This window comes from Odocoileus virginianus, chromosome 24, assembly GCF_023699985.2.
Source record: "Odocoileus virginianus isolate 20LAN1187 ecotype Illinois chromosome 24, Ovbor_1.2, whole genome shotgun sequence".
NCBI lineage: Eukaryota > Metazoa > Chordata > Mammalia > Artiodactyla > Cervidae > Odocoileus > Odocoileus virginianus.
The window spans coordinates 52,235,915-52,260,443 of NC_069697.1; the positions used below are offsets into that span (position 1 = coordinate 52,235,915).

The 24,529-nt window shown below is 44.5% G+C and overlaps 2 protein-coding genes across 8 annotated transcripts in view; one reads left to right on the plus strand and one right to left on the minus strand.

The window, feature by feature from the left end:
• The window catches only part of RBMS2 (RNA binding motif single stranded interacting protein 2), a 93,361-nt gene that overhangs the window by 31,770 nt on the left and 37,062 nt on the right, over window positions 1-24,529 (minus strand). The window lies entirely within an intron of this gene.
• Window positions 7,269-7,809, plus strand: LOC110131462 (adenosine 5'-monophosphoramidase HINT1). The gene has a single exon (XM_070454881.1). The coding sequence runs from the start codon at window positions 7,350-7,352 to the stop codon at window positions 7,728-7,730; it is 381 nt and encodes a 126-aa protein (XP_070310982.1). The 5' UTR covers window positions 7,269-7,349; the 3' UTR covers window positions 7,731-7,809.

A 24,529-nucleotide genomic window follows, 5' to 3' on the forward strand; every position in this document is an offset into this window, starting at 1 on the left:
ACTATAAGCAAGGTGAAAAGACAGCCCTCAGATTGGGAGAAAATAATAGCAAATGAAGCAACAGACAAAGGATTAATCTCAAAAATATACAAGCAACTCCTGCAGCTCAATTCCAGAAAAATAAATGACCCAATCAAAAAATGGGCCAAAGAACTAAACAGACATTTCTCCAAGGAAGACATACGGATGGCAAAAAAAACACATGAAAAGATGCTCAACATCACTCATTATCAGAGAAATGCAAATCAAAACCACAATGAGGTACCATTACATGCCAGTCAGGATGGCTGCTATCCAAAAGTCTACAAGCAATAAATGCTGGAGAGGGTGTGGAGAAAAGGGAACCCTCTTACACTGTTGGTGGGAATGCAAATTAGTACAGCCACTATGGAAAACAGTGTGGAGATTCCTTAAAAAGCTGGAAATAGATCTGCCATATGACCCAGCAATACCACTTCTGGGCATACACACTGAGGAAACCAGATCCGAAAGAGACACGTGCACCCCAATGTTCATTGCAGCACTGTTTATAATAGCCAGGACATGGAAGCAACCTAGATGCCCATCAGCAGACGAATGGATGAGGAAGCTGTGGTACATATACACCATGGAATATTACTCAGCCATTAAAAAGAATTCATTTGAATCAGTTCTAATGAGATGGGTGAAACTGGAGCCCATTATACAGAGCGAAGTAAGCCAGAAAGATAAAGACCATTACAGTATACTAACACATATATATGGAATTTAGAAAGATGGTAACGATAACCCTATATGCAAAAAAAGAAAAAGAGACTCAGATGTATAGAACAGACTTGCAGACTCTGTGGGAGAAGGCGAGGGTGGGATGTTTCAAGAGAACAGCATCGAAACATGTATATCTAGGGTGAAACAGATCACCAGCCCAGGTTGGATGCATGAGACAAGTGCTTGGGCCTGGTGCACTGGGAAGACCCAGAGGGATGGGGTGGAGAGGGAGGTGGGAGGGGGGACCGGGATGGGGAATACATGTAAATCCATGGCTTAATTCATTTCAATGTATGACAAAAACCACTGCAATGTTGTAAAGTAATTAGCCTCCAACTAATAAAAATAAATGGAAAAAAAAGAATATATAATAAATAATAAAAAATTAAAAATTAAAAAAAAATTGATTTCTTAGCTAAAACTGAACACAGCGCCTTAGAAATGTAGGCTTACAGAGTAGGTATTAACGCTTTTAGACAGTTCTAATATTGCACTAATTCATGGGAAATGGAATAAATTCAGTTGTGATCCCTAAAGACGGGAGGCAATCTCAGGGCAAGGACATTATGGGTTTGGATCTTCCAGTGAAACTCAGATACCTATGGGCAACAGGTTACCAAGGCAAAATAGAAAACACTGGCTGGGATGGGGAATACATGTAAATCCATGGCTAATTCATTTCAATGTATAACAAAAACTACTGTAATGATGTAAAGTAATTAGCCTCCAACTAAAAAAATAAATGGAAAAAAAAAAAAGAAAACACTGGCTGGACTGCAAAGGTGAAATGACTGAATGCAAATGCCAGAGAACAGCAAACTGAAGGTTGGCTGGAGACCAGCATCTCTCAGGAAGAGGTGTGTGGGAGCGCCAAAATGGGGAGGACTGCGCTGTTTCCCGGACAGACCACTCCCCCTGCAGGGTGACCAGCCACACGTGAGAGAGGGCAGACAGGCCACTCCCCCTGCAGGGTGACCAGCCACACGTGAGAGAAGGCAGACAGGCCACTCCCCCTGCAGGGCGACCAGCCACACAGGAGAGAGGGCAGACAGGCCACACCCCCTGCAGGGCGACCAGCCACACGTGAGAGAGGGCAGACAGGCCACACCCCCTGCAGGGCGACCAGCCACACGTGAGAGAGGGCAGACAGGCCACTCCCCCTGCAGGGTGACCAGCCACACGTGAGAGAAGGCAGACAGGCCACTCCCCCTGCAGGGCGACCAGCCACACAGGAGAGAGGGCAGACAGGCCACACCCCCTGCAGGGCGACCAGCCACACGTGAGAGAGGGCAGACAGGCCACTCCCTCTGCAGGGCAACCAGCCACACGTGAGAGAAGGCAGACAGGCCACTCCCCCTGCAGGGCGACCAGCCACACGTGAGAGAGGGCAGACAGGCCACTCCCCCTGCAGGGCAACCAGCCACACGTGAGAGAAGGCAGACAGGCCACTCCCCCTGCAGGGCGACCAGCCACACGTGAGAGAGGGCAGACAGGCCACTCCCCCTGCAGGGCGACCAGCCACACAGGAGAGAGGGCAGACAGGCCACACCCCCTGCAGGGCGACCAGCCACACGTGAGAGAGGGCAGACAGGCCACACCCCCTGCAGGGCGACCAGCCACACGTGAGAGGGCAGACAGGCCACTCCCCCTGCAGGGCGACCAGCCACACGTGAGAGAGGGCAGACAGGCCACTCCCCCTGCAGGGCGACCAGCCACACAGGAGAGAGGGCAGACAGGCCACACCCCCTGCAGGGCGACCAGCCACACGGGAGAGAGGGCAGACAGGCCACTCCCCCTGCAGGGCGACCAGCCACACGTGAGAGAGGGCAGACAGGCCACACCCCCTGCAGGGCGACGACCAGCCACACAGGAGAGAAGGCAGACAGGCCACACCACCTGCAGGGCGACCAGCCACACAGGAGAGAAGGCAGACAGGCCACACCCCCTGCAGGGCGACCAGCCACACAGGAGAGAAGGCAGACAGGCCACTCCCCCTGCAGGGCGACCAGCCACACCTGAGAGAAGGCAGACAGGCCACACCCCCTGCAGGGCGACCAGCCACACGTGAGAGAGGGCAGACAGGCCACTCCCCCTGCAGGGCGACCAGCCACACAGGAGAGAGGGCAGACAGGCCACACCCCCTGCAGGGCGACCAGCCACACGGGAGAGAGGGCAGACAGGCCACTCCCCCTGCAGGGCGACCAGACACACGTGAGAGAGGGCAGACAGGCCACACCCCCTGCAGGGCGACCAGCCACACAGGAGAGAAGGCAGACAGGCCACTCCCCCTGCAGGGCGACCAGCCACACCTGAGAGAGGGCAGACAGGCCACTCCCCCTGCAGGGCGACCAGCCACACGTGAGAGAGGGCAGACAGGCCACTCCCCCTGCAGGGCGACCAGCCACACGGGAGAGAAGGCAGAGAAGGTAGGCCGAGTGAGCGAATGGATGTAAAGTCCTCAACACGGGGCTTGGCATGCAGCAGGCACAAACCGTCAGTCACAGCTATTCTTTTAAAAGTTGGAATCGTTTTAAAAAATGAAGTTGTTGTATAATTAAAGGATAAAATCCTTCCTTTCAGAATATAGATAACTCACCCAAATTGAGGTATCATCTGTCTTCAGAGACTTGATGCTTCCCCTAGCAGTTCTTAAGGACTCAGGAAACGTTTGGAGAGACGTTTTTATGGAAAGCGCATGAAGAGATAGGAGGTTACGAGGCAGACAGCGAGCGGGTCCTAACCATCCCGAGAACTACCTCTCTCTGACACCTCGACAGTTACTTATGTCTTACTTATAAAACAGCTCCTTCTGTTTTGTTCTTCTTTTACTGTCTAAGGCTGAGACCTTTAAGATAAAATATTAAAGAGACTTGAATTTCTTAAAGATTGGTGGGATTAAAGATTGGTGGGGTGGTATTTAAAGGATGATTAGAGAACTATGTTGTAAAAATATCCTGTAAGAATCTCTGGGGCATGATAATCTGGGGAAGGGCTTATAGCATGGGGATAAAGAAATATATAACTCCTTCATCTTCATCCAGAAAAAGAAAAAGCAAACTCCCCTCTTCCTGTAGCAGGAACTTTATGTTTCCTGACTTGCTGAGTTACAGGAAACGAGGAGACAAGAGTGTGTTCTTACTTCTGCTCTCTTGCAAGAGATCACAATGGCAGGAGAGATTCACAGCCTACTTCCCAATCACTAAGTTTTCATCAGATCTTGAAGAGAATGACCCATTCAGATGCTAATCAAAATCTAATACAAGTAAAACACTGTCTTTATTCTGAAAATAAGGTTCTCAGATCAACTGTTCACTTTGCCTGGTTTAAGAAAATTCACAAGCCCTGTATCCATTCATTTGCTGTCAAAGTCACCCCCATCCTGAGCCCTTAACTTTATTATCACCAGAGCCGGAGAAAGCTCCGCCCCATGTCTAGTGCTCAGCTAAGTTCCTGACACAGAATATAAGCATGGATATTTACTAAAAGGAGTAAAACAAATTTAGGGGGTTTGCTAACTGTGTATCATCTCAATAAACCCCTAAGAAAGTCTCACAGATACATAATCCAGTGGCCTGACAATGAAATTCCTATTACAACATGGATATTGATTATCCACAAGATAAGCTTCTGGAGCCAGTGGTCTCTGGGACATATAACACATCTGATCAATTTTATCTAAAAATACATTATTTCCTGAGTTCTCTCATGTCTCCTAATAAAGTTCACTTTCCCTGCAAAGTATCAATCCTCCTAATATTCACTCATGAGGCCCTCTGCATTATTTGAATCATTCAAAAAATATATGAACACCTGACTATGTGTAAGCTCTGCTTGATGCAGTGGGGAATCACAGGTGAATAAGTGTATAAGTGAAATATTTCATAATAAATTTAAACACATACCCATGAGAAGCCACTGGGATTCCTTGGTGGCTCAGAGGGTAAAGCGTCTGCCTGCAATGCAGGAGACCTGAGTTCGATCCCTGGGTCGGGAAGATCCCCTGGAGAAGAAAATGGCAACCCACTCCAGTATTCTTACCCGGAAAATCCCATGGACGGAGGCGCCTAGAAGGCTACAGTCCATAGGGTCACAAAGAGTAGTTCACGAGTGAGTGACTTCACTTTCACAAGAAGCCATTAAGTAATTCACAAACCAGAGCATACAACCTAGATAACCAGCAGAACAAAATGTGTGAGTTTTTTATGGGGATCCAAGCAAAATGGTTTGAGAACAGGAAAGAAGAAACAATTCCTGAGGGAAAAGTTTCTCAAAGAAAATGTTTTGGGTTTTACTTTGAAAAACCAGTAGGTTGGTAAACTTTTACAAGGGAGCCACAGGGAAAATCAAATCAAAATCATAATGAGATACAACTTCACATCCACTAGAACAGCTATAATAAAAAGATTACGGCTTCAATCCAAAGTAACTTTGATGGCTACAATAAAAAATAACAAGTGCTGGTGAGGCTGTGACGAAACTGGACCCCTCGTACACTACTGGTGGGGATGTAAAATGATGCAGCTGCTCTGGAAGACAGTTCGGCAGTTTCTAAAATAATTAAACACAGAGTTGTCACATGACTCATCAATTCCATTCCTACGTACGTACCCAAGAAAACTGAAAACATGTGTCCACACAAAACCTGTGCAAGAATTTTGTAGCAGCATTACCATAGCCCAAAGTGGGCACAAATGTCTATCAACTGATAAATGGATGAATAAAATGTGGTAATCCACATATGAGCCTATCAGTCATTAAGAAGGAAAGAAATACAGATACATGCTATGACGTGAACCTTGAAAACATGCTAAGTGAAAGAAGGCAATCACAACGTACCACCAATTATATGATTCCATTTATATGAAGTGTGTAGAACAGGCAAGTCTTTGGAAACAGAAAGTAGATGAGTGATTACCTGTGGCTAGGAGAGGGGGATCATGAAAGAACTGGGAAGTGATGGCTGTGTGTGAGGTTTCCTTGGGGGGTTGGTACCAAAAATGCCCTAAAAGTATGGTAATGGATGCATGATTCTGCAAATATACAAAAACCCACTGAATTGTACCATTTAAATGGGTGAATTGTACACCATGGGAATTATATCTCAATAAAGCTGTTATAAAAATTTCATAGAGGGACTTCCCCAGTGGTCCAGTGGTTAAGAATCCACCTGTCAATGCAGGGGACATGAGTTCGATCCCCTGTCTGGTGAGATCCCACGTGCCTTGAAGCAGCTAAGCCCGTGCACTTGAGCCTGCCCTCTAGAGTCCAGGAGCCACAATTGCTGAAAGCCCGAGCTCCACGAGAAGCCACTGCAATGAGAAGCCCGCGCCCCGCAGCTGGAGAGTGGCTCCTGCTCAGCACAACCAGAGAGAGCCCAGGCACAGCAACGAAGCTCCAGCACAGTCAAATAAAAAAGTGAATAGTTTTTTAAAAAGTTTCATAGAGATGGGTGGAGAGGAGAGGACATTCCAACCACTGCAAACGTCCTAAGGGCTAGCGTGACCTAACAGGATTCAGCCTAAGCTGGCATCACCCCACCTCACTTACAGGCAGAGGAGTCTTAAAGTTAACATACTTTGTTGAAATTCAAGTAGAAATATGAATTAGACTTTATACCATATCAGAACAAAAAAGGAGTATTTTCAATAATCCTTCCTTCTGGAAAAAAAGAAAATGGCAACATTAAAAACAAAACAAGGGGCTTCCCTGGCGGCTGAGCGGCAAAGAAGCCGCTCGACGATGCAGGAGACACAGGCTGGACCCCTCATCCAGGAGGACCCCAAAGGCCGAGAAGCAGCTCAGGCTGTGCACCACAGCTACGGAGCCTGTGCTCCAGAGCCGGGAAGCCACGACGGCTGAGGCCGCGAGCTGCAGTGAGGAAGCCCACTGGCCCTAGAGACCGAGCCTGTGCTCCGCCACGAGAGGCCAAACAATGAGAAGCCCGTGCAAGACACGAGCCCCGGCTCGCCGCATCGAGGGAAGGCCCTTGCAGCAACGAAGGGCCCGCACAGCCAGAAATTAATAAATAAAATTATCGAAAAACAGTAACAGCAGAAAGGATGCTCTGCAACATGCAGAGCCTAAGCCAGAGAACCCACAGCCCCGACGCGCCCAACACACCTGGTCTCAAAAGCTGACTCAGCACTCCCACCACGTCCTCTCAGCTCGGGTAGCCCTGACGCCACTCCAGCTCATCTCCTCCCCACGGCTCCTTCACGGCTCCAGTGATCTGTTTTCCACGTTCCTTTAATGCCAGGGGGAGTTACTCACATTCACACCAGGCGATACTCAAACAAGGTCTTAGATATAAAATCGACATTTCTAAACCTTAAGTCAAAATAACTAAAGAATCCTCAGTTCATAAAACAATCAAACTTATTGCCCAGGGATCCACCCATTCGCCCTTCTAGATCTGCTTGCCACTCCTGTCCACCTTGCTTTGTGGCTTGGAAGCTGACCATAAAGAGTGTATGAACAGGGTCCCTGTGCAAGCGGCGGTCCCTGCGCAAGCTTGTCCACGTGCTCCCGCCCTCGGCCCGCGCCCCCGGCTCCTCCCTCCTCCCGACCTTCTCCCCGGCCGGCTGCTCGGGAGGGAGGCAGAGATGGCAGATGAGATCGCCAAGGCTCAGGTCGCCCGGCCTGGCGGCGACACGATCTTCGGGAAGATCATTCGCAAGGAAATCCCAGCCAAAATCATTTATGAGGATGACCAGTGTCTTGCTTTCCATGACATTTCCCCTCAAGCACCAACACATTTTCTGGTGATACCCAAGAAACATATATCCCAGATTTCTGCAGCAGAAGATGATGATGAAAGTCTTCTTGGGCATTTGATGATTGTTGGCAAGAAATGTGCTGCTGATCTGGGCCTGAAGAAGGGCTATCGAATGGTGGTGAATGAAGGTTCAGATGGGGGCCAGTCTGTCTATCATGTTCATCTCCATGTTCTTGGAGGTCGGCAGATGAACTGGCCTCCTGGTTAAGCATGCTATAGAGATAATGTTGCCTTCTCTATGCAGTGATCAGGTTTGCAAGTTCTAATATGCTTAACAATTTTTTTTTTTTGCCTGTGTATGGAGATATTGAAAAAATAATTTAAAAAACCCATACATAATAAAAGACATTGTTGCATGGTCTGAAAAAAAAAAAAAAAGAGTGTATGAACAGGCTCCCTTGTCCTCTGGGGTCCAGTTGGGTTTGGTGAACCAGACACACACCAGCAGGATATCAGAGGGCAGGAGAACGAGATCAGAATATTTCTTTTCCTGGCTCCTTCCCCTGCCAGAATGCCATGATCTGACTGCACACTGCTACTGGGGCCCACGGTTTTCTCCGTAGAGCGACTCTTCGATTCTGGCAATCTCCCTCAGCTCTTCCCCCTTTAGATCTAGAGCAACGCAGGCTCTGTAACTGCTGGCCACAGGGTGCTCTGCTCGCTCCCACTGGTTTCCTCAAGTCTCTCTGTAAAGAGTCCCTTCATTACATCTTTCTCAAATGACTCTGCTTGGGTGTGCCTCGGTTTCCTTTTGGGGCCCGGAATGATGAACAAACCATTCTACCTTAAAGACTCAGGTGCAAGCGGATACGTACCGGAAACTCGTCAGAAACTCTGCTTTCTTCAAGACTGGAAAAAGAACCTCCTCACTCCTCTAGGCACAGTTTGATTCAGAATTTTGTACATCTTTTTGTCTAACAATTAAACGGTATCTTAAGTCCTATAACATTTATGATTTCATTTGATCTTCCCAACAACTCTGTGAAGTAGAGCAGGGAATATGTTATTAGCTTCCTTCTAAAACTTAGAAACTGAGTCTTAATTTTATTTCAACATTCCCTCTGGTATGTCACTTCACTTTTTATTAAGCAGAACCAAGTAAGGGAAACCCTAAGACGGACAGTATCCAAACCGGTGCAGAGAGCCGAGTAAAATGGTTCTCTACACGACCCTACGTCCTTTCCTCTCCCTTCTGGGAAGAGGGCAGTTCTAAGTTCCCTGGGAATAGGTAATGTCGAGTCCAAAGTAGAACACAGGAAACAAAGGCATTTGAATCAGGAACCAAATAAGTTAGGAGTAAAACCTACTAAGACGTGCTTACGCAGACTGAGCAGAGCAAGAGCCCTCGGCTGGAATCTGTGGGCAGCTCTGCGGGGGGCACGGCCCTTTCAGGCAGCAGAAGCCCAGGCCTGCGTCCCGAGGAATAACCGACTCTGCCGTCCGCGTGTGGGTGCACGTCAGTGTGACAGCATCTCATATGTACCAGGAAGCACAGACAAAGTTTAATTTTCAGGACAGGAAAATGGGCTTTGAAGGTTAAACAGCTTAAGTCTGAAGACGACAACCAACTGCTTAGGCAGAACATGGGTGGGACACGGCTGAGTCCCCACGAGCGTGTCTGCATGACAAACCCCTCCGCCATCCAGCCTCGCTGCTGGGTCAGCCGTGGTCGGGGGAGACAGGGCCGAAGGAGGGACTGCCAAGTGGAAGAGGGTGACAGAGCCTGCGGGGAGGTGTGTGAGCCTCCCTTCACAAACGGCCGCCTTAGACAGAGAGAGCTGAAGGGAAAGGTAGCGTCTGCCTTAGACAGAGAAGAGATGAAGGAAAAGGTAGCGTCTGCCTTAGACAGAGAAGAGATGAAGGAAAAGGTGGCATCTGCCTAGAGCTTATTTTGTCCTACCTTGTCTTTTACCGTTTTCATCATTCGACACAATTTCATTTTGGTCAGACGTACAGAGATGACAAACCCTTAGTTAGGAAACGCCGGCACCCTCTTCTCCACCCTTACACTACCCACAGAGAGAATACTTCGATTGGTAGATTAGGGGTCTGGTTTCATCAAGGCCGAAAATCTCAAAGTCGTCAAAATATTCTGTTCCTGTGGTCATTAGAGAAATATTTTTGTTTCTCCAAACAATAAATACTGGCAACACTACACATTTGAAGGAAGTAGCCTAGCCCAAGAATATGAAAGGTATACGTGCCTAGTCTATGTTCAGATCAAAATAAAATGTATATAGGCAACCACCTAGCCTCACATTAACTATATCAAGTTTAATCTTTATCTAGGCTTAGTTTTACAAATCACAAAGGACTTTGGAAATAACTTTTCAAAGTGTGACACACATAGAAATATCTCTAGAAAGATACACAAGAAGCAGTTAGTAATGATGGCCACTAGAAAGACAGACTGGGTGTGTGGAGGATGGACTGAAGACAGACTTTTTCTTTGTTTCCTTTATACACCTTTGCACCTTTTATATTTTATACTAAGTCTATACATCTATTATCTATTTAAAAACAAACAAAAGTCTCCTAAAGTCTGACATACTTTGTTTTCTTAACTAGGATAGAATGTTAAAACACTTGAGTCCATACAGTCTGACCCCTGGACCCACGCTCTCATAGTTCCTAACATACTTTGAATCTCAAAAAAGACAGTGATCTGAATAGAATTAGTCCTTAGGAAAGTGTTAACCTAGTTTATCCAACTCATGGTTTAAACCACACTTGGGAATGGGGCAGAAGTTGGAGATAAGGGATTGGTTGCCAAAGTAACAACTGAAAACCAAAAGCCAATTATAAACAAAGGGATGAGGTCTCCAAAAGAGGAAGAGAAAGTTCTGTAAGTTCTATCTAGTCCCTGGATAGTAACGTCGAGGTTCTGTAAGAGTTTCTGCAAGATCTAGTACCCATACCCACATAAAGACATTATTTACAGAGCAGCCACAGTATGCTTAATCCACAGACAATACAGAAAAAGGGAAAATCCCTATTCTTTTAGGCCCATTTACTAAAACAAAACAGCTGTTTTCCTCTCTCCTTACTACAGCAGTCCTGGCAGCACTCACAGAGCAGAACCTCAGGTCCCTGCTTCTTTGGTGCCTTCAGAGGTGAAACTGGAAGGACATCTGGAGTGAGGGTAACAGCCTGAGAGTTCAGAGGCAGCCCTCTGCTGCCCCCCTCTTCCCTCCGTCCTCTCTCTCTCCTCTGCATTCTTCTTCCACTCTTTCCCTTCCCCTCGGTCTTTGCTTAGGCTTACTCCTGACAGGGGCCTTCAGCAGTGGCCTTAACTAACAGCTGGCCAGTTGTTAATACAGTATCAGCATCCTTCTTCTTCACCCTGTGCCACCCACGGTCCCACCAGTAGGCATACACCCCGAGGAAGCCAACACTGAAAAAGACACGAGCACCCCAGCGCTCACTGCAACACTATTCACAGTAGCGAGCACACGGGAGCCGCCTGGGTGTGCATCCACAGATGAACGGGTAAAGAAGCTGCTGTGTGTACATGCGATGGAATATTACTCAGCCATGAAAAGGAATGCATGAGTCAGTTCTGATGAGGTGGATGAACCTGAACCCTATTATACAGAGTGAAGTACACCAGAAAGGAAAAAAATATCACGTACTAACACATACACGTGGAATCTAGAAAGATGGTGCTGGTGCCACTGTTTGCAGGGGAGCAATGGAGACGCGCAGAACAGACTCATGGACATGAGAGGGGAGAGGGAGGAGGCAGAGTGGAGAGAGCAACGTGGAAACAGACATTACTGCAGGTAAAGCAGACAGCCAGCGAGAGTTTGCTCCATGACTCAGGGAGCTCTGTAACCGCCGAGGGGGGTGGCGTGGGGAGGCAGGAGGGAAGGAGAGTCAGGAAAGGGGACACGTGTACACCTGCGGCTGACTCAGGCTGATGTTTGGCAGAAACCGACACCACACTGTAAACCAACTGTCCTTCGATTCAAAATAAGTAACATTTTTAAAACATCATCAAAAAATCTACCAGATTAGGGATTTCCCTGGTGGTCCAGTGATTCAGAATCTGCCTGGCAATGCTGGGGACATGGTTCGATCCCTGGTCGGGGAACTCATATTTCGCATGCTGCGGGACAGCTAAGCCTTTGAACCTAAAGACCGCGCTTTGCAACAAGAGAAGCGACCGCAACGAGGAGCCTGCATGCGACAACAAAGCAGCTTCCGCTCCTCACAACTTGAGAAAGCCTGTGTGCAGCAATGAAGGCCCAACAGAGACGAACAAATACAGAGTGTTTAAAGATCTACTAGACTTGAGCACTGCTCCGGCACGTGAAGATGGAACTGGACTGAGGAATGTGACCATCACCCTCACAGGGGGGAGTCCCTTACTGCCCACTGCACTGCCCCCTTCCCTGTGAGGAGACAGACGTCAGCACACCGTCCCTGGGGGGCAGGCAGCTCTACTCCGGGGACACAGCTGCCTGCAGGGAGCACGCGCTCAGCTTCGCCACCTTACACCCTGGTGAGGTTTCACAGGGGCTGCCTCACAGCGGAAGACCATACTTTCTGCTTGGTTTGGTTTTGATCACGGCTTGCACCTAGGTGGAAAAATCTGCCTAATTCCCGCAGTGTTAGAAAATCCAGTGGCCCACAGACAGGATGCACAGCCGTGAACGTTGGTTTTATCAGTAATAAAGGTGTTGGTTTTATTTCCATTTGTCAAACGTTTTTCTTATTTCTCAACTGGAGTGGAGAAGAAGGATGCTTCAAACCGAAACCCTCAAACCCCACCAGTCTTTAAGGGTTAGGCAAGCATTTGATGGCTGAAGTGGAGGCCAGGGTAAAATGTTAGCATGCCTAGCCATACCAGTCTACAAATTCTGTAAATGTAAAATAATGGTTTAGTATTAATTAAATTTGGGACAACAAAGAAAATAATTTTCATTTGTAATGTAAGATCTTTATGTTACAAATAAGAAAAAAATAAGATTCAGTTTTGATATAAGCGCTCAATTATTTCACTATTCAATTAGCAATTGAGTAGGGAATGAACCAATGTTCACTAAATGTTTTTTCAAAGAGTGTGTTTGTTTATAGAGCCCATTAACTAGCAGAAAGTAGTTAAAACAAGGCTCAAAAATTAAAAGACTGAGGCTTAATTCTACTATTGCCATGTGTGAGCTGTGTGACTTTGGTAAGTTGCTTAACCTTACCTGCAGAATGCAGACAGTAACAGCAACTGTGTAATATGATTAGTGTGAGGATCAAAATACATACATATAAAGTGGGCAATGCCAAAGAATGTTCAAACTACTGCACAACTGCACTCATTTCACATGCTAGCAAGGTCATGCTCAAAATCCTTCAAGCCAGGCTTCAACGGTACGTGAACCAAGAACTTCCACATGTACAAGCTGGATTCAGAAAAGGCAGAGGAAACAGAGATCGAATTGCCAACATCTGCTGGATCTTAGAGAAAGCAAGGGAACTCCAGAAAAACATCTGCTTCTGCTTCGTTGACTATGCTAAAGCCTTCGACTATGTGGATCACAACGAACTGCGGAAAATTCTTAAAGAGAAGGGAATATCAGACCACCTTATCTGCCTCCTGAGAAAACTGTATGCAGGTCAAGAGGCAATACTCAGAACTCCACAACGATTGGTTCAAAACTGGGAAGAGAGTCCGTCAAGGCTGCATACTGTCACCCTGCTCATTCAAGTTACATGCAGAGTACCGCATGCGAAATGCCAGGCTGGATAAAGCCAAGCTGGAATCAAGATTACAGGGATAAATATCAATAACCTCAGATATTGATACGAAGTGACACCTCAGATGACACCACCCTTATGGCAGAAAGCAAAGAGGAACTAAAGAGCCTCTTGATGAAAGTGAAAGAGGACAGTGGAAAAAGCTGGCTTAAAACTCAACATTCAAAAAACTAAGATCATGGCATCTGGTCCCATCACTTCATGGCAAAATAGACGGAGAAAAAATAGAAACAGTGACAGACTTCATTATCTTTGGCTCCAAAATCACTGCAGACGGGGACTGCAGCCATGAAATTATTTATTTATTTATTTTTAATTTGTAAAAGACACAATTTAATGTAATGGATTAAATCAAAGGGCAATAAAATGAGGTGCAGCCATGAAATTAAAAGACACTTGCTCCTTGGAAGAAAAGCTGTGACAAACCTAGACAGTGTATTAAAAAGCAGAGACATCACTTTGCCAACAAAGGTCCATCTAGTCAAAGCTATGATTTTTCCAGTAGTCATGTATGGCTATGAGAGTCGGACTATAAAGAAGGCTGAGTGCCAAAAAATTGATGCTTTCGAACTGTGGTGTTGGAAAAGACTCTTAGGAGTCCCTTGGACTGCAAGGAGATCAAACCAGTCAGTCCTAAAGGAAATCGACCCGGAATATTCATTAGAAGGACTGATGGTGAAGCTGACACTCCAATACTTTGGCCACCTGATGAGACGAGCCGACTCATCAGAAAAGACCCTGATGCTGCGGAGGACTGAAGGCAGGAGAAGGGACGGCAGAGGACGAGACGGCTGCAAGGCGTCGCCGTGAGTCTGAGCAGGCTCCGGGAGATGCTGAAGGGCAGCGAAGCCTGGCGTGCTGCAGTCCACGGGGTTGCAAAGAGCCACAGCTGAGAGACTGAACAACAACAGAAGTTCTTAAGAGTGCTTGAAATATGAAAGGAGCTCACATTCATGCGTTCAATGAATACTTAATGCCCACGTTAGAGTACCAGGCACTATGTCAGGTACCAAGAACAAAACGCTGACTTAAAGATGATCTAGAGACGAAGATTTAAGATGGTCTTGGTGCTAACGGAATTCAGCATCTAGCAGAGATATAGCCATTAATCAAATAATCACAAAGTAACTGTATAATTACCAAGTGTGAAAAATGGGCTAGGGAAAAAAAAAGATCTGAAGGCTGTGACTTACTTTAGTTATTATCGTTGGAAAGGTGACATTTAAGTGAGACTTTAAGGATAAGCAGAAATCAGTCATTCAGAGAATGAAATAAAAGATCATTCCAGAAAGAGAAATGCACAAAAGACACAAAGTGAGATTTTCAACTGAATCTGAAAGAAACAGAAGGCCAGTGACACTTGGGTAGAGAAGGACAAAGGTGCAGGTACAAACTTTCAGGCTGTCTTAAAGGGTTTGGCTTTCATTCAACCCTATAGACAGTGAATAATTTTACGTAAGAGAGAAGTTATAAGATCTGACGTAGGTTTTCAAAATACTACTCTGGCTACTATGGGAAGAATAAACAAGAATAAGACAGGAGTTGAAGTGGCAAGCTCAATTAGGAGGTCACTGTAATAGTCCAAACCAGAGACAATACAGCCTATAATTGGAGAGACGGCTATAAAGATGAACAGAAATGCAAACCTTTGAGACTCAGTTTACAGGTAGAATCTAAGGTTTTACTTACATAATAAATTAGATGTGGGAAAGTATAGTGTCTAGCTTGAGTAACTGGATGGATGGTGGTATCGTTCACTACTACTATAGAGATGGGGGGCAGAGCCGACTTGAGAACTACAAAGCAATCATTACATTTTGAATACATTAATTTTAGTAACTTCTGAGACCTCTAGGAAAAAATACCAATTAAGAAGTTGGATACACAGAGAAGTCTGGTCTAGTAATTATCAGTAAACGTATTAGCATAGGAATAAGTGAAATTTAGGAAGAAGGTATATCTAGAGAGAGGGCAAGAAAGCCTAAAGAACTAGAAATACTCAGAAGCTGAGCAGGGTAATTGACAAGAAGGTCAGAAGACGAGGAGGAAAGGGCAAGACCCAAGAAGGTGGTGTTAGCAGAAGCAACAAAACACAGCGACTCAAGAAATGGGGAATGGTCAACTCTAGCAAGATAAGAGGCTATGCAAGATAAAAGACAGCCAAAAAACCACTTAAAAGTGCTACGGACCAGACCAAGCAGAAGAAAGAATCAGTGAGCCTGAAGAGAGATCATCTGAAATTATCCAGCCAGAAGGAAACAGCAAAGCCAGAACGAAGAGGAATGAAGAAAGCCTATGGGACTTATAGGGCACATTAACAGAAACAATCTACATACCATGAGTCACAGAAGAAGAGAGGGAGAAAGGGTTAGAAAGCTTATTCAAAAAATAATGGCTGAGAACTTCTCAAATGTGGGGAGAGATGTGGACATCCAGGTTCATTAAGCTAAAAGCTCACTTCAAAACGTCAATCCAAAATGACCTTCTCCAAGATGTATTACAGAAAAACCATCCCACATGCCACACGGCAACTAGGCCCACGCGCCGTAACTGCTGAGACCTGCAGAGCCTAGAGGCCATGCTCTGCAGCGAGAAGCCACTGCAATGAAAGGCCACGCGCCACAGCCGGAGTAACCAACCTCCACGCGCAGCAACCACCCCCACTGCAGTCAAAAGAATAAATACATGAACAAAAAAACTTTTTTTTTAAAGTCAGAAAAAAAATGTCTCTCATACAGGAGAGTCTCCATAAGGCTACGAGTTGATTTCTCATCAGAGATATTGCAGGCCAAGAGTGAATGGGACGATATATTCAAAATGTTGAAAGAAAAAAAAATGCAAAACAAGAAATACTTTACGCAACAAAGTTGTCCTTCAGAGGTGAAGGTGAAATAAAGACTTTCCCTAACAAAAGTTGAGAGTTCACCACCACTTAACCTGCCTTAACAAGAAATGCTGAAAAGAATTCTTCAATCTGCAAAGAAAGGACATTAACTAATAACCTGAAAATACACAACACACTGATAAAGGTTAACATAGATTCAGAATACTCTAGTATCATAATATTAACCACTAAACTCTAGTATGAAAGTTAAAGGACAAAAGTATTACAATACCTATAGCTACAATAATTTTTTAACAGATACACAATATAAAAGGATGCAAACTGTGACATGAAAAACACAAAACGGGGGGGAGGTGAAAGGGCAGGTTCTGTCCGCAATCAAAGTGGAGTTGTCATCAGCTTAAAAATAGATTGTCACACTCCTAACGTGTTTCAGGTGAGCCTGACGGTAACAAGACAAAAACCTATAATAGATACACATGAGACAAAGAGAAGGGAATCAAAAATCATCAATTTCAAAATAAGACAGTAAGAGACGAGAGGAAGAAAGAACTACGGATAGTCAGAGGACAATTAACAAGATGGCAACAGTGAGCCCTTGGTGTGTGTGAGTCGCTCAGTCGCGGCCAACTGTTTGCAACCTCACGGACTGTAGCCCACCAGGCCGCTCCACCCATGGGATTTCCCAGGTGAGTACACTGCAGTGGGTTGCCGCAAGTCCTTACGGAGTTATAATCACTTTAAATGTAAATAGATTAAATTATCTAGTCAAAAGGCAAGAGTGAAGAGTGGCTGAACAGGTTAAAAAAAAAAGCCTAATGTCTATGCTGCCGACAAAGACTCTGCTACAGGGACACACGTGAGAACAAAATGAACAAAATGAAGGGCTGGGAAGACATCCCATACACATGGAACCAAAATAAAGCAAGGGTGACTACACTTACATCAGGGGAAAAGTCAAAAACTGTAACAAGAGACAAAGAAAGTCACTGTATGATGATAAGAGGGTCAGTCCATCAGGAGGATTCACAGCACTGGAAGGGTTCATGCTGAAGCTCCAATACCTTGGCCACCTGATGCAAAGAACCGACTCACTGGAAAAGATCCTGATGTTGGGAAAGACTGAAGACAGGAGAAGAAGGGAAGGACAGAGGATGAGATGGTTGCATGGCATCACTGACTCGATGGACATTAGTTTGAGCAAACTCTGGGAATTGGTGATGGACAGGGAAGCCTGGCGTGCTACAGTCCATGGAGTCGCAAAGAGTCAGACACGACTGAGCAACTGGACTAAACTGAAAATATTAAGAGGACCTAAACACCAGAGCACCTAAAATATTAAGCAAATGTTAACAGATCTGAGGGGAGAAACAGATAGTACAATAATAGCAGAGGATTTCAATACCCCACTTTCAATAATGAACAGATCACCCAGACAGAAAATCAATATAGAAACAATAGACTTGAACTACACTTTAGATCAAATAACCTAACCTAATAGTCTTCCATCTAAAAATAATAGATTACATCTTTTCAAGTGCACCTGGAACATTCTCCAGGATAGAGCATATGAGGTCACAAAAAGTCTCAGTAAATTTAAAAATATTGTAACTATACCAAGTAGCTTTTCTGACCAATACGGTATAAACTAGAAATAAATAACAGAAGGAAAACTGGAAAATTCACGAATGTGTGGAAATTAAACACACCCCTGAACAACCAATGGGTCAGAGATAAAGTAAAAAAAAAAAAAAATCTTGAAACAAAAATAGAAACACAACATACAAAAACTCATGGGATGCAGCAAATATAGAGCACAGAGGGAAGTTAATGCACATGTTAAGAAGAAAAAAAAAGTCAAACTACCTCAAGAAAAAGAAGGACATATTAAGCCCAAAGTTAGAAGAAAGAGGGAGATAACAAAGATCAGAGCAAAAATAAATAAAATCAGGAATGGAAAGACAATGGGAAACTAAACATTAGTTTTTTTAAAAAAAGATAAAATTGACAAGCCTTTAGCTAGACTTACAAAGGAAGAAAAGACTCAAAGAAATAAAATTAAAAACAAAAGAGGAGATATCACAAAAACACAGAGGATCATAAGACACTACTATGAACAATCATATACCATCAAATTGGACAACCTAGAAGCAATGAATAAATTCCTAGAAATGTATGATCTACCAAGTCTTAGTATTAAAAAATACAGAAAACCTGAACAGACTAGTAAGGAGACTGACAATCTCCAGGACTAGATGACCTCACAAGTGAATTCTACCAAACATTCAAAGAATTAACACCAATTCTCAAACTCTTCCAAAAAACTCAATAGAAGGGAACACTCCCAGACTCAGTTCATGAGACCAACATTACCCTGATACCAAAGCCAGATGCATACATTACAAGAAAACAACAGGCCAACATCCATGACAAGTATATATGCAAAAATTCTTAATAAACACCAAAACAAATTCACAGCACGTTAAAAGGATCACCCACCAAGACCAAGTCTCTCTTCACACTCATTTATCTTTGGCCGCGCGGGGTCTTCGCTGCTGCCAGCAGGCTTGCTCTAGCCGCGGTGGCCCCTCATGTTTCAGAGCGTGGGCTCCAAGCGAGTGGGCTTCCGGAGCTGTGGCGGGCGGACTCGTTTGCCCCACAGCATGTGCTATCTTCCTGGACCAGGGATCCAACCACTGTTCCTTGCGCTGCAAAGTGGATTCTTTTTTTTTTTTAGGTTCTACCACTTTATTGCTACCAACCCATCTCCCTCCACCCTCGTGCACACGTGCTCAGTCGTGTAATCCCATGGACTTCAGCCCGCCAGACTCCTCTGTCCATGGACTTTTCCAGGCAAGAATACTGGAGTGGGCTACCATTTCCTTCTCCATGCAAAGTGAATTCTTAACCACTGGACCACTAGGGAAGCCCCAAGGACACATTTTATTATTGAGACTGAATAGGCGGCTTTTCCTTTTGTTTGAACACTTGAAAGAATTTAGTCTTAAATGGGGCTTCCCAGGTGGCACTAAAGGTAAAGAACCCAATGAAGGAAATGTAAGAGATGTGGGTTCAATCCCTGGATGGGAAATATCCCCTGGAGAAGGGCCTGGCAGCTCACTCCAGTATTCATGCCTGGAGGAGGAGCCTGACAGGCTGCAGTTGGTCCATAGGTCGCAGAGTCACACATGACTGATGCAGCTTAGCACCCACGCAGTCTTAAACACTTTCTGATTTAAAAATTTTAGGACTTCCCCCGTGGCTCAGTGGTGAAGAATCTGCCTGCCAATGGAGGAGACACGGATTTGATCCCTGGGCCAAGAAGACCCCACACGCCAAGGAGCAACTAAGCCTGCTAGCCACAACTACTGAGCCTGTGCTATGGAGCCGGGAAGCCACAACTGCTGACGCCTGCTTGTCTAGAGCCCGCGCTCCGCAGCAAGAGAAGGCTCTGCAATGAGAAGCCTGTGCGCTGCGACTGAAGAGCAGACCCCGCTCACCACAGCTAGAGGGGAGCCTGAGCAACAAAGACCCAGCACAGCCAAAAGTAAACAAATAAAGTTAAACTTCAAAACCCTTTAAAATCTTTTTAAAACTTTCACAAAACTTTTATGCATCAAGATGCTTTTTTCTTTTCATTGTAGAACTTGTTTATAAAACTTCACTTCCTGAAAAAGAAATATTTGCAAATCATATACCTGACAAGGTATTAATATCCAAAATATATAAAGAACCCCTAAAACTCAATAACAAAAAAATCCCACTTTAAAAATGGGAAAAGGAGTTCAGTATTTCTCCAAAGAAAATATACAAATGACCAATAAGCACGTGAAAAGATGATCAACATCACTAATCATTAAACAAATACAAATCAAAATTATACTGAAATACTTTCTCACACCCATTAGGATGGCTACTATCAAAAAAATGGAAAGTAAGTGTTGGCAAGGATTCAGAGAAATCAGAACTCGCGCACTACCGGTAGGAACATAAAATGGTATAGCCGCTAAGGAAAATAATATGGTAACTCCTCAAAAAATTAAAAATAGAATTACCATATGATCCAGCAATCCCAATTCTGGGAATGTACCCAAGAGAACTGAAAGCAGAGTCTGAAGAGATATTTATACACCAACGTTCACAGAAACACTATTAACAATAACGAAAAGAAGGAAGTAACTCAAGAATGTCTCACAGATGAATGGATACACAAAATGCGGTATGTACATTCAGTTTAATATTATTCAGCCTTAAAAAGCAAGGAAATCTTGATATGTTACAACACGGATGAACTCTGAGGACATTATGCTAAGTTATATAAGTCAATCACAAAAAGACAAATACTGTATGACTACATTTACATGACTTAGAGAACTCATAAAAGACAGACAGTAGAACAGTGGTGGCCAATAGTCTGGGGGGGAGAGTGGGGGAGCGGTTTGATGGGGCAGTTTCAGTTTTGCAAGATGAAGAGTTCTGCTCGAGACTGGCTGCAGAACGTAACTGCATCGTGCTCAACACTATCACACTGCGCACTTAAAACGGATCGGACGGCAAATCCTGTTATACGTATTTTACGGTTAAAAAATAAAAAGAGCAAATATTGAGAAAAAAGAGTGGGATGTAATGAAGCAGGGATTCTAGAGGAACTACTTTTTCAAGAAGGTGGACTGTAAAAGGGATCAGAAAAATGGGGCAGTAACTGGCAGGAGACATGGGATCAAGCAGGTTTTCCAGTGTTTTGTTTTAAGGTGAAAGAAACTATAAGCTTGTTTATATGCATACAGGAAGAAAAAGAATGGAATCATATCTTCCATGGGTAATTTTAATGATCATTTACTATGTAGCAGGCATTAATTACTAGGAGTCCAATAAAGTAGGTACTAGTATATTATGTTATTAGATATGGGGCTGTAGGAGAAAGAGAACAGTCATGGATTAGTCAAGAAGTTTGGTTTCAACATCTGGAAAAATGAAATTTACAGTAAATTTACATTTACTTAGATGGAGAAGACAGTGAGAAGGATGGCTGCCGCAGAGTAAGGAGGAAGAAAGCAGGCAGGAGCTCTGCTTTAAACATGTTGAATTTGAAATGTCTGATAAACATCTAAATGGAGATGTGATGTTAGAATACGAGTCTGGATTGCAGAAGGGCAGTCCAGGTTGAAATCTAATTTGAGATTTGTCATCCTATGGGTGATTTTCTTTTTTAACCTAAGGACAGATGATTTACAGTGTTGTGGTAGAGTTAGGTACACAGCAAAGGGATTCAGTTTGTGTTTAAGTCGCTTCAGTCGTGTCCAACTCTTTGTGATCCCATGGACTACAGCCCACCAGGCCCCTCTGTCCATGGGATTCTCCAGGCAAGAATACTGGAGTGGGAAGCCATGCCCTCCTCTAGGGGATCTTCCTGACGCAGGAATCAAACCCACATTTCCTGTACTACTGGTCAGATTCACTACCCACTGAGCCACCTGGGGCTGTTACATATGTATGTATGCACACAGTCTTTTTCAGATTTTCCATTAGATATGGATAATATTTAAACCTATGAGACTCAATAAAATAACGAATGGAGAAGTGTAGATAGAAAAGAACTGAGCCCTGGGGATCTCCCAACGTTCAGAGATCAGGAAAATTAGGAGGAACCAGCAAAGCAGCCTGCAGGGAAAAGGCCACAGACACTGGAGAAATAGGAGGATATGGTGGTCTGTAAACCAAATGAGGAAAGTGTTTCATGCAATTGTGTGATCAAACGTGGCAAGTGTCGATAACAGATTAAGTAAGATGAGGGTTATGAACTGACCACTCAGGAAAATGAAAAGTCACTGCAGACCTTTGTAAGAGCAGTTTTGGTGGAGCGTTGGGAATAAAAGTCTAGATTGCATTTAAGAGAGACTGAGAGGGGTATGACATTTGCAATAAGTAGGGAGGCTGTGAATCCACAGTAAATTTTATATTGCTAATGGAGACAACAGCAGTAGACTTAAAAGCAATTTAGCATTGCCTCTTTTTAAACTGGGGTTTCCAAGGAGGCACAGTGATAAAGAATCTGCCTGCCAATGCACAAGATGAAGAGACACGGGTTCTATCCCTGGGTCAGGACGATCCCCTGGAAAAGGAAATGGCAACCCACTCCAGTGTTCTTGCCTGGAAAGTTCCACAGACAGAGAAGCCTGGCGGGCTACAGTCCATGGGGTCTCAGAGTCAGACACGATTGAACACACACATGTATTTTAATTTTTTTGGCCACACGATGGGGCATGCCGGCTCTTAGTTCCTCCACTAAGGATCCAAGCCATGCCCCCTGCAGTCATAACCACTGGACCACCAGGGAATTCTCCAGCATCATCTCTTAAAGGTCAACATTCACAAACTATACTCCACAACCCCACTCCTACGTATAAACTCCAAAGAAATTTTTACACAACTGTGCCACATATATGATAATATTCTGAGCAGCTTATGTTAGGAACAGCAAAAGCAAACAAGCCTGGAACAGCCCAAACGCTCACTGGTGGAAGAATGGATAAATTATGGTATATTCACAAAATGAAATATTATACAAGAAAAAATGAGTAAAATATACAACATGAATGAACCATGAAGGTGTAATACTGAATGGAGACAAACCAACAGAAGGCTGTGTTGCCATAAAACAATAAAGCAGTGGCTGACAGCACAGATCAGGAGCCAACGATCTGAGTTCAAACCCCGGCTGGGCCATTCACTAGTGACAAGATTATTAAGCTCTCTGTAGTTCATTTGTTCTCATCTGTGAAACAGGGAAAATAATAATGCAACTGTCATGAGGATATAATTATGTATGTAAAGCACTTAGAACAATGTAAAAAAAGTGAATTAAACATGGTTTTAAATTATATTTTTAAAAAGCAACAGAATGACAGATATAAAATTAAAGAGCAGTTTACCTTTAGAAGGGAGGTAGGCGGTGGGATGGGGAAACACTCCTAAGTACATGTAATTTACAGGCAATGCTTCTGGTTCTTAAGCCGGCAGACAGGTTTACAGGGGTGCCTCTTTGTAGCGACTGTCTTTACTTCTGGCCGTGCTGGGTCTCTGCCGCTGCCAGGGCCTCTCCGGCTGCGGCGAGCGGGCTCTGCTCTCGAGCCCCGGCAGCGCGCGAGCTCTCATCCCTCCTGCGGTGGAGCGCAGGCTCCAGGCTGTGTGGACTTAAGGAGCTGCAGCTCGTGGGCTCAAGAGCACAGGCTTAGTGGTTGTGGCACATGGGATCTTCCTGGGTTAGGGATCAAACCCACGTCTCCGGGGAAGCCCGCAGGTGTTCCTCTCATTATTGTGCTCCATCAGTTTCAGTTCAGTCGCTCAGTCGTGTCTGACTCTCTGCGACCCCACGGACCACAGCACGCCAGGCTCCCCTGTCCATCACCAACTCCCAGAGCCTGCTCAAACTCATGTCCATCGCATCAGCGATGCCATCCAACCATCTCATCCTCTGCATCCCCTTCTCCTCCCGCCTTCAATCTTTCCCAGCATCAGGGTCTTTTTCAATGAGTCAGTTCTTTGCATCAGGTGGCCAAAGTACTGGAGTTTAAGCTTCAACATCAGTCCTTCCAATGAAAATTCAGGACTGATTTCCTTTAGGATGGACCAGTTGGATCTTCTTGCAGTCCAAGAGACTCTCAAGAGTCTTCCCCAACACCACAGTTCAAAAGCATCAGTTTGGTGCTCAGCTTTCTTTAGAGTTCAACTTTCATATCTGTACATGATATGCTTTATAGTTACATGTAATCTTTGGTGTTATTAAATAATATATTAAAGATAATAAAAGAGAAGTAATGGAAGGAAATAAACTGGAGACAGCTAGTATATATAATGCTTAGAATAACAGTCTATTTACATAGGTCCTAGCACATTCTGGAGCTATTTAATGAATGTGAGTCAATGAACAAACAAACAGTAAGGCCATTCCAAAAGGAAGGAACAACAGCAACAAAGTACCAGAAGCTGATACTACATGGAGCACAAAGACAAGAGAATCAGAGGACGTGAGGGACTGTGAACACACACACATGTCTGGAAAGTGTCAAGTAACTCATCACGAACCTTTTTTCCTTTTGGCTTCTTATCTCCCATCTTTGAGAAAATTCTCCCCACACTACCACCCTCTTCCAGCCTGTATCTCATTCTCTGCTCCCCGTCTTTTCAAAATAGTAACTCTGGGCTTCTCTGGTGGCCCAGTGGCTAAGACTCCACGCTCCCAATGCAGGGGGCTCGGGTTTGATCCCGAGCCAGGGAACTAGATCCTACATTTCAGAACTAAGACCCAGCACAACCAAATAAAAAAATATAAATATTAAAAAATAAAAATAACTTTATTAAGATGTAATTTACATACCATGTAATTAACCCATTTAAAACATAATTTCAAT

Coding starts and splice junctions, on each gene's coding strand:
- LOC110131462 (XM_070454881.1), top strand. CDS start 7,350: ATGGCAGATGAGATCGCCAAGGCTCAGGTCGCCCGGCCTGGCGGCGAC.